Source organism: Gavialis gangeticus, unplaced genomic scaffold (genome assembly GCF_001723915.1).
Source record: "Gavialis gangeticus isolate Ggan-Ray unplaced genomic scaffold, GavGan_comp1, whole genome shotgun sequence".
Classification (NCBI taxonomy): Eukaryota; Metazoa; Chordata; order Crocodylia; family Gavialidae; genus Gavialis; species Gavialis gangeticus.
The window spans coordinates 39,750,581-39,760,206 of record NW_017728994.1 but is presented as its reverse complement, the minus strand read 5'-3'; the positions used below and the strand labels follow the sequence as shown (position 1 = coordinate 39,760,206).

The 9,626-nt window shown below is 43.1% G+C and overlaps 1 protein-coding gene across 2 annotated transcripts in view; it reads right to left on the bottom strand.

Moving 5' to 3' along the window:
• LOC109287496 (protein FRA10AC1) overlaps positions 1 to 9,626 on the bottom strand; it is a 56,977-nt gene that overhangs the window by 16,768 nt on the left and 30,583 nt on the right. For both annotated transcript variants that reach the window (XM_019502614.1, XM_019502615.1), the window contains exon 8: positions 8,877 to 8,922. In XM_019502614.1, the coding sequence (XP_019358159.1) occupies positions 8,877 to 8,922 (46 nt within the window). The remainder of the gene's footprint in view (positions 1 to 8,876; positions 8,923 to 9,626) is intronic.

Here is a 9,626-nt window from a genome sequence, read left to right as displayed (position 1 = left end):
GACCCTGCTTGCCCCCCTGATTCCCCCAAGCCTCCCCCACTAGTGGCCCCCATCCTGACTCACCTTAGATCAGGTGGCCTTAGATCCATCTAACCCCCCTCAGCCTCCCCAAATGTCTGTATGCACACCTAATGATCAACTGAATATCATTAAGCTATTAATACTTATATACTAATTATATAGTTAGTGCAGGGTAACAGATAAGAAAATGCCAGTCAGATGTGTATATCTTATATTATTACAAGATATGTCAAGTATGTTATATGCAAAAATAACATTCCTACTACTGATTAATTTACACGCCCATCTAATATTCCGGGCAAAGAATATATGCTCTAAAACTCTCAGAATCTTATTTCTTTCCTTAAAGCGATATAAAAAAATTAAGACTCAACACGTGAAAACTAATTTTTCTGCTTGAAATAAAACTAGAGACACTGTAAAAATCACTGCTGTTGCTTTTCTTTCTCTCCCCCTCAGCCAGCCATATGTAGGCAGGGGCAAATGTGGTCTTCAGCAGCGATTATTTTTAACCTTTTCCACACACACTGCAGAATTGGCAACAGTTTTTGACTAAGCAGCCAAGAACTGCTGCAATTAGGCAGCAGCTCTAAGAGTATTAAAAAATGTAGCTTTTGCCTGAGTTGGAAAGGAAGGGTGAACAAACTGAAGATTAGGCTCTGTCCCTGCTCCATGCAGCTCTGGAAACGTCTTTTTTCGTCATTCTGCCTTACCAAAAAAACAAGGTATGTATCTTATTTGGGGACATGTGGTATGCAGGACAATACAGTTGCTTTGGTGAACTTGTCAATATTACTTATACACTTTTAATAACAGAAGTAAAATAAGGAAAAATCTGAATGTTAATCTTTCCTTTTACTACATATTAATGATATATTGAAGTCTGATCAACTCTGCCAAGGAAATTATGTTACCTAAATCTTTACAGAGAATACACTTGAAGTAAAAAAAAAAAAAAAAAAATCTAATATCTCTGTAAATAGCTTCAAATATATTTTAAACCATAGTCAATAATTTTTTGTGTTTTAAAAGTACAAAAGAAACTCAGTTTAGTAGTTAAAACACATTTTTTTTTTTTTTTTTACAGAGTACAGAAAGCAATGCATTTCAGAAAATGTCTAGTGTGCTTAGCTCATTTTTGCACTTAAATCTTCTGTGCATACAAACTTTAAAAGTATTATTTCTTATCTCTACATGATCTATCTACATTATATTTATGTAATTATACATGCTAAGATATATACTTATATTTCTTCACAGTTAAGACATGTAACCATTTCTCTTAACTATGAAATGCTCCTTGGGGATTTAAGCACTTTCCCTTGAAATAACATAGTTCCACTTGATTTAATGTGCATCTAGGGCCTTCTCCATCTTAGCTGCCTAGTATGTACCATATGGTATCTAAAAGTTGGGCAATAATTTAAGAAAGTGAAAAATATTAATGTTTCCTACTGCACAGCATAGTCAAAAAAGCTCTCTCATTTCTTGTATTGCAAAAGGTTAGTGAGAGTTTAAAGCGGGCCTGTCCAGCTGGCTGCCTGTAAGCTGCATGAGGCTCAGCAGCACTTAACATGCAGCCCATGAGTCCCAGAACCACCTCTTCTGCTGCCATATAGCAGGGCAGGGCCCAAGGATCCATGTGCTGCCTGCTCAGCTTGCTTGACAGAGGGGACTGCAGGCTGCAGGGGATGGCAAGGTCACATGCTGCTGGCACAGCTCATATGCTGGGGAAGGGTTTTGGGGAAAGAGGCTGTCCCCTCCACATGTGGCACTCTGCCAAATACCATTTGTGACCCCTGGCTCCTGCAAAGTTGGACAACCTTGTTTTAAAGTACAAATTCTGCCCACATATATGACCTGGGTCAAAGGAGCGTTTTTTTTGTATAGTATATTACTGAAACTGGGCATATAAATTACAACTATTAATAGTAATTAGGGCTACATCTTTATCTGATTTAGTTGAAGACATATTTAGGGCACCAAACATAATTTTCCTTCTCAGTACCCAATGAAGGTGACTGAATTAAAAAAGGTACAGTCATGGTTTTTATAGGAGAAATGTAAGTGATACTGAAACCAGGGGAAAATAGGAAAAGATAGAAAGCCTCAACAAATATATTTCCTCCCCTCACAACCACCTCCCCCCACTTCCTACTCACAAACCATAACCTTAGAATAAATTGTCTTTATCACTACTATTTCCGAGGTCTTAATAAAAACCCATGTCAAGCTGATGATTTTGCAAGAAATGACCTTTTTTAATGCCAGTTAGCAAGTATTCATAACTAATCATGTTGATATGAAAAAGTTATACTCCAATTCAGTAATTTACCTAATACTACTAAATTAAATTTGAGAATCCTAATAAAATATACACTGCACAAAGTTTTTAGAAAAGAGCTGTTGAACAACTTCACGTGGAAAAAGAAAATCACTACTATACTCTGTAATGTTGAATTCTTGTGCCCCTTAGTGGTGAACCACATTTCTGCTCAATACATCTTAAATTATTGTCTTTATGAAAGTGGTTCTCAACCTTTTCAACTCATTAGAAAATATGTCAGCTCCTAGCTTTCTCTCATTATTTGAATACAGAAAAATACTAGTATTTTAAATTAAGTATATCAATTTATCAAATGCTTAAACTAAAATTCCTAGAGAGTTAAAAGTTACTCTTAACATAAAGCTGGAAATAATAAACAGTAATACTTAAAGTTGTACATGCCTCAAATTCAGAGGTATACATATTATATTTGACAGGTATATAAATTCTGAAGACAAAAGTACAATGTAATGAAAGTCCCTAGACACTAGGGATGTGCAAAACTTCAGTATCTGATTCAACTCAGAGATTTGGCCCGATTCAGGGGCCGAATCTCCAAATCCAAATCGGATTGAGAGATACATTAAAAGGTTCAAATTGAGTTGGAAGTCTCCAAATCAATTCGGAGGTTCGGGTGGTCCCCGCTTGCTGCTGCAGGGAGCTGGACCTGGGCTCCATGCTGGGCTCCAGCAGGGGCTGGAGGAGGGGGAGGGAACCATGGGGGGACTTCCACCTGGCCCCATCCCCTGTCAGTTCCCCGAGCCTCCTTGAGCCTCCCCCCATCCCGCCCCACTGCCCGCTTGCTCCCCCTGCACCCCGATGGCTGCCCCAGCCGGTCCCAGTGTTCTGGCACCCAAAAATATATATATATATTTTTAAAGCCCCATGCTCACTGGCTGCAGCAGTGGTGATTAGGGCCTCTGGGGGCTAATGGCAGAGCCCCCCTCCTCCCCCCCCGGCCTGGCATTCGCATGGCAACTGTTGGATCGTGAAGGTGTAGTGCGCGCCTCAGCAGGGCTCCACATCCTCTTTGGGAGCTGGGGCTGCTCAGGCCCAGTACTGCCGGGCTCCAGGTGAGTGCTGGAGCCACCCCAGCTTCAGGACAGTACTTGGCACCCTGCCAAGCTGTGCTGCACTCGTGCTATGTGACAGCTGCTATGCAGGTCCCAGGCAGGGGGGAGGGGGGGTAATCCCCACTGCCCCCTGTGGCACGGGGGGGCTCTGTCAAGCCCCCAAAGGCCCCAATCGCCACTGCCGCAGCCGGTGAGTGTGGGGTCTTTTTTGGGATTTTTTTTTTAAATTTGTTTTTTTAAGTGCGAGGACTCTGGGGCCCTGTTCACCACCACTACACAACTGCTGCCACCACCTGTTCGATTCAGAGATTCAGCGGCCAAATCTCTGAATCCAAATTGGTCAAATCGAATCGAGAGTGATTTGAATCGTTGAATCAAATCACTGTCCCTCCAAAATCAGCCGAAGCCGAATCAAATACTTGCTGATTCACACAGGCCTACTAGTCACCACATATAATTTTCAAAATGAGACAATTTTATGTGTTCACTAACACATTCTGTTTATTGTCCTTGTTACTCGAAACACCGAGTGATGGCAACCAATGGCTACCCTCGGAGGGTTTATTTCATTAAATAATTATAGATAGCATCCTAAGAGAACTCGGCTACAAAATAAATAGTTCTATTTGCTGAGTTATACTAGTCTACAAGAGTTTCAGTTCAATCACTCAAACTAAAAAGACAGCAATAACTGAACCTGTAAGCATGATTTCTTTAAATGAAACAAAAATAGTGCACTTTAGGACAGTGTGGCAGGGCACTTTTGGGTGCCTGCCACTTTAAGGGCAGAGGCAGGCAACTACCAGGTGCCTGATGAGAGCAGCCATTTTGGGAACCCTAGGTAACAGTTTACTGATGCCAGGTCAGGCAGAAACAAACATTGCCTGGCTGTGTGGCATGGAACAACTAGAGGCAAGAGCAGGAGGCTCTTGGTCCTGGGCATGACCTAAAACTGCACCCTGCCAGGGAAGGGTGGCCTGATGGGGCTCCTAGTGACATGGGAGCCCCCAGGAAATGCCAGGCCAGTTACCTTCCCAGTGAAAGGCGAGAAGGGGCACCTTAAACCCACCCCTGCCTTTGGGTGGGCTTTGGAGGCAGTTGTGGGGCCAGGCATTGCCAGCGGAGTGCCACCTGAACCCAGCAGTGATGCAAGATCCCAGAGACCCTAGTAGTGAGTAGAGTATTGAGAGGCCCCATACAGAGTAGGGCTGACGTCAGAGTACGCCTGAAGGGCTGTGTGTGTGAGGGGGCTGAGTAAGGCCAAATAGGAGTAAGCCTAAAGGCCAGCTCAAGGGCCAGCCCTGTGTGAACTTGGCTGCAAGCTTGAGACAGAGACCCCAGAGTGGGGCGTAATGTAGACTTGTCCAGTGAGGAGCTTGGGGTAGAATCAGCCCAGGGTTTGGCACGAGGCTGGACCACGTAGTGTAGGGGAACTCATGGGAACTCAAGGACTGAGTGGCAAAACCAATATGCGAGTAGCAAAGCCTGATGGCCCAAGAGGGGTCACTCAAGGAGGATCCAGGGCAGTGGAGTGTGGCCCTGTAATGGGTGGTATGCCAGAGGCCCCGGTGAGAGGAGGGCAGAGTGTAAGAGGCCTCCAGGGGATGTGGCATGAATACATGGGTGAATGGAGTCCAATTTTGGACTGGATTTGCTCCGGTGTCAGACCAGGGAGCAATACTAATCTGGATGCCATCTGCAAGACATGGGCTGTGGTGTAGGGGAGGTTTGGAGCTGCAGATAGCACTCCCTGGCTTCGGGGCAGTCTCCTGCATGATACCATCAGTTTATGGAAACAGCGAACTTGTGGCAGGCAAGATTGGGCAGACTGCCCCGTAGAGACAGGTGGGCGGGCCAGCAGGAGATTCAGCCCCAAGAGCTGCCCCGTCACAGACAGCATTAGATGAAGTTCTAAAACATTATTAAGAAAAATATCTAAAACTTCTGGAATCACAACTTATTTTATAAAGTTAGTAACACTTTATTCCTATTCCTCTGCACCCTCCACTGTTTGCATAAGAACAAAATATAAATCATTCACATAAACAACCTGATGAAAATCACTCATTCAGTAGACTCCAAAGAAATTAGTCACTTGCAAATGACAGGATTCCTGATTTTTCTTTCAGACAGAGAATGGAGAAATTAAACTCTGCAATTCACAATAGCTCCTTTAGAATGACTGTGCAGAGAGAAACATCCACATTAATTCCTCAAACATATGCTGCTGCATGCAGAACCAGCTGCCCTGACAGCTCCCAGCTACTGTCCCAGTGCCCCGGAAGTAGCAGCTGTCTGTGCCACTGCTGCATATGAGTGCCAGCTGTCTCCGCTGTCCCCGAAGCAGTAGCAGCCATCTTTTCTGCCACTTAGCTGTGGCCAGGACAGGAACTGTCCCCAAAACCCTGGCAGCAGCAGCAACTGACTTCTCTGCCACTGCTGCCTCAAGGAGTGGCAGTTGTCAGAGCAACATCAGCAGCCCTTTCTGTAGTGCTCCAAATATAAGGTCTGCCCATGACCTTAGTTAATTAAGGTCAAATAAGCAAATAAGGTTCCTCAAACTTTCCTAATTTTCAGTAACAATTTACATAACTTTTTCATTGTTTCAAAGGACACGGGAAGAAAAGTATCTGTAAGTCTCATATCCTGAATAAAATAGGTTTTTGTGGAGGAAAAACAAGGCAATGAAATAGTAGAGACTAGACTAGGCTTTTACAACATAAAGAGAGATAATGTTTAACATCTGAACCACTTTGTAAATAAGAAAATTTAGTTTTGAACATTAAAAAAGTTTAAGGAGAAAAGAGTTGTCTGAAGAACCTCATATAACAAATATTACTGCATGTTAGTTGTCAACATCAGTCTCTTCACTGCACAAGATACAGAAGATATCCCCTAACTTCTTATTTACTTCTTACTGCCCTCTCTCAGGCCCCCTCTGCACATGCAGGTAAAGGTGCATCTGGATCTAATGCACAATTCACACAATCGTTCCTTCTGCCAAGTCGCATTGTAGCAAGTGCAATTGTGGGATTGTGCATTAGATCTCATTGCACCTCCCTGCTGGTGCAGGGGAAGCCCAATACAAGCTCTCACAGCTGGAAGCCCCCTCAGCTGAGCAGACTCCCAACTTCAGGGGATCCCCATGCACCCTCTGTTCTTGGGAGATCACTGCTGTGACAACCTCCCTGCCTTGAGAGTGCAGGAAACCACTGGGGCAGAGAGATCACCACAGCAGCCATCTCCCTGGCCCCAGGGGTTTCAAGCACCTCTCAGGAAGAGATAGCCACTGCAGCAATCTTCCCACCTTAGGGGATTTCAGGCACCCCCAAGGCTGGGAGATTATAGCTGCACCCTGCCGCTGTACCACTGGGAAGCATGCTGTGGGCACCCAGAATCTGCTGCTGTGGAACTCTGGGCAGAGCCTGCTACACACGCCAATTAAAGCTCAATACCAACCAGCTTTAAAGTTAGTACACATTTTCAAGGTCTAACTTTAGAGCTGGTTGGAGCTTTTTATTATGGTGCTAAGTACTCTGCATATGTAGCTGGTCTCAAGTACAGACATTCTGGGGCGTTAGGGTAAGGTTAAATCAGATCAAAATGGCTGCCCAATATCAGGTAAGTCAGGATGGAGGCGCTAGCAGGGGGTTAGAGGTCCATCAGGCTGGAGGAGCTTGGGGGTCTGTCAGGAATGGGGGGGGGGAGGCATGACCCACAGGTAAGGTGGGCGGGGCAGGCACGACACATGGGTGGAGTGGGTGGGCTAGGGTTCCCCTCCAATGAACCTACACCCCCATCCCTCCTGCCCCTCCCCCTCCCGCCACTGGGACTTATTTGCTTGGCTCCGGCAGTAGCAAACACTGATAAAAGTGGCTGCACCCAGAGCAGCTTGTGGAATGGAGGTTGAGAGGGCTGGCTGGCTGGGGGAAAGAAAGCAAGGGGCTGGGGTGGAAATAGCCCAGTGTGGGGCAGGGTGTGAAAAGAGCAGCCCCAGGGCTGAGGCCAGTGGCTAGGTTCTCCCAGACCAGGAGCTGCACAGAGAAAGTTCCATGCACTGGTTGGACCTAAATCGAATACGTTTGATACTACGTAGATCCAGATTTATCTTAAACCAGGTTCTGTAATTTTTAGACCAGTTTGTTTTCATGGAACTTCTGTACTGTTAGAGGTTTAGACTCTAAACCTCTAACCAGTGATTGCTGGTCACTGAGACTGGCTCTGTAAGTGTAAGGTCAGCACCGAAACGAGCTAAGTTTAAATCAGGAAGTCATTTTGCATCCAGTTTAATCTCCTGAAATGTCTGTAATTAGCCAAGGTAATTGCGCAATTAATGAGTTAGCGGTGTGATACCTGTAATGTGTAGAGGACGCCTCAAATGCAGACAATTCCAGGTTATCTTACTTTATATCAGTGTTTTGCAATCTTTTTAGACTCAAAGCATTTCTCAGAAAATGCCAGCTCTTAGTTTCACTTGTATTTTTCACAATGGAAAAATAACAGAGCAATTCTTCTGGTGTAAAGAATTCAGAAAGACCACAACAGGTCAGGATGTTTTACACTATAAATTCCTATTTGAAATCCCTGGGTTTATCTTGTCAATCATATGTAGGTGTTCACTCACTTAACAATGCTAATGTTGAGTGGCATCTTGCAGTACCCTTAAAAGGATCTCACAACACCCTACTTAAGAATCACTGCTCTACATCCAAGTTCAGTTGTTTCCTCCTTCCTATTGCCTGGATGCCAGCAGAAGCAGCACTGGGAATACAGAAAAGATAGTCTGTTCTTAGGTTCTTGTGCACGATACCATCGTGACCTGAAGAGCTGGAAGAGCAATTGAAGGGGAAGTTCTTAGCCCCTACAGTCTTGGGCTAAAGCAAATTCAGTTCAGACAAAATCTTCAGAAAATAGAGCTACTATAATTGCTAGCAAGTCTTTAGTAGAGCATAGCTAAATTAAGATTTATAAATTTTTGCTGAAGTTGGTGGAGAGGCAGGGTTTACAGGAACTGTACACGGTATCACCAGCAGCCTAAAGCCTGGTGAAGTTTTAGAAACTGAAAAAAAGGATCTTAAGATGGGAAGTGCTCAGTAACCTGAATCTGAGTGCAAAGTAATAAGTAGTGCAGAATCAACTGCTATTCACTGACTAGTCTCATGTAAGAGCCACGCTCATGGAATTCCACACTGGAAAAGCATAATGAAGTTTTTTTGCTACAAAAATTTTGCAAAGACAGACAATACTCATTATTTCTGTATTCCTGTAGATCAGTAAACATTGTGAAGTACAAAATGATATGAAGAAGGAAGTGCTAAGTATGATTAACTATTACAATTTCCAGGATATGGACAAAAATACATATACTAATGATTTAATCTTGTCATACAAGAAAGCCAAAAAGCAACAGAAAATAATCAAGTAGGATTATAACACCAAAAGAAAGGCTGTATTACCTTTTCCAGAAACTACTTCTTTCTCATGTCTCCATCTAAATCCAAACTGTTAAAAAGATAAACACTGAAATTAAGTTCTGAACAGTCAAAAACATTCAGAAACACAAAAATGAAATTTCAATTGCTTGATGTCCCCTCACAGTTGCTCTCAATTTAGCAAAATATTAATCCCTCTTGTTCAATAAGAAAGTCCCAGATTTTGGTTATCTTACTGTCCACTGAAATGCGATTCACTAATCAGCACTGAATCGACGGTGTCCAAAATTTCTTGTTAGCAGGGAGAAATTAAAAGAAATTACAAGAAAAAGATTGTAATTCTTCTTTGCATTTCTACACTGAGAACAATGTGGAAACTATTGAAACTGGAAATGGAACTCTCTTTCAGCAGTCCATTTTCTTCTTCCACACAAATTTAAATAAAAATAAATGTATCTAACATACTTATTTTTATTTCTAGATTTTATCTATATGAAGATAACCCAGTCCCCTTTTGCTGAGAAATGAACCTGTGCCCTGTTGCCTGTTTTTCAGACTACAAATCGGCACTACCACCCAAGGGAAGACGGAGTCCAGCAAGCAAGCCAGACTGAAACCAGAAAAGGAGGTAACACAGAGAAAACAGTCTATTCTAATTTAAAAAGCTGGGAGTGAGGACAGAAATCAAAAGCATATCATTTACCTAGAAAGAAGGAATTTACCGTCTTTAAGTGTCTAGGAATTTCACATTATGACAAAAAAAAAAAAAAAAAA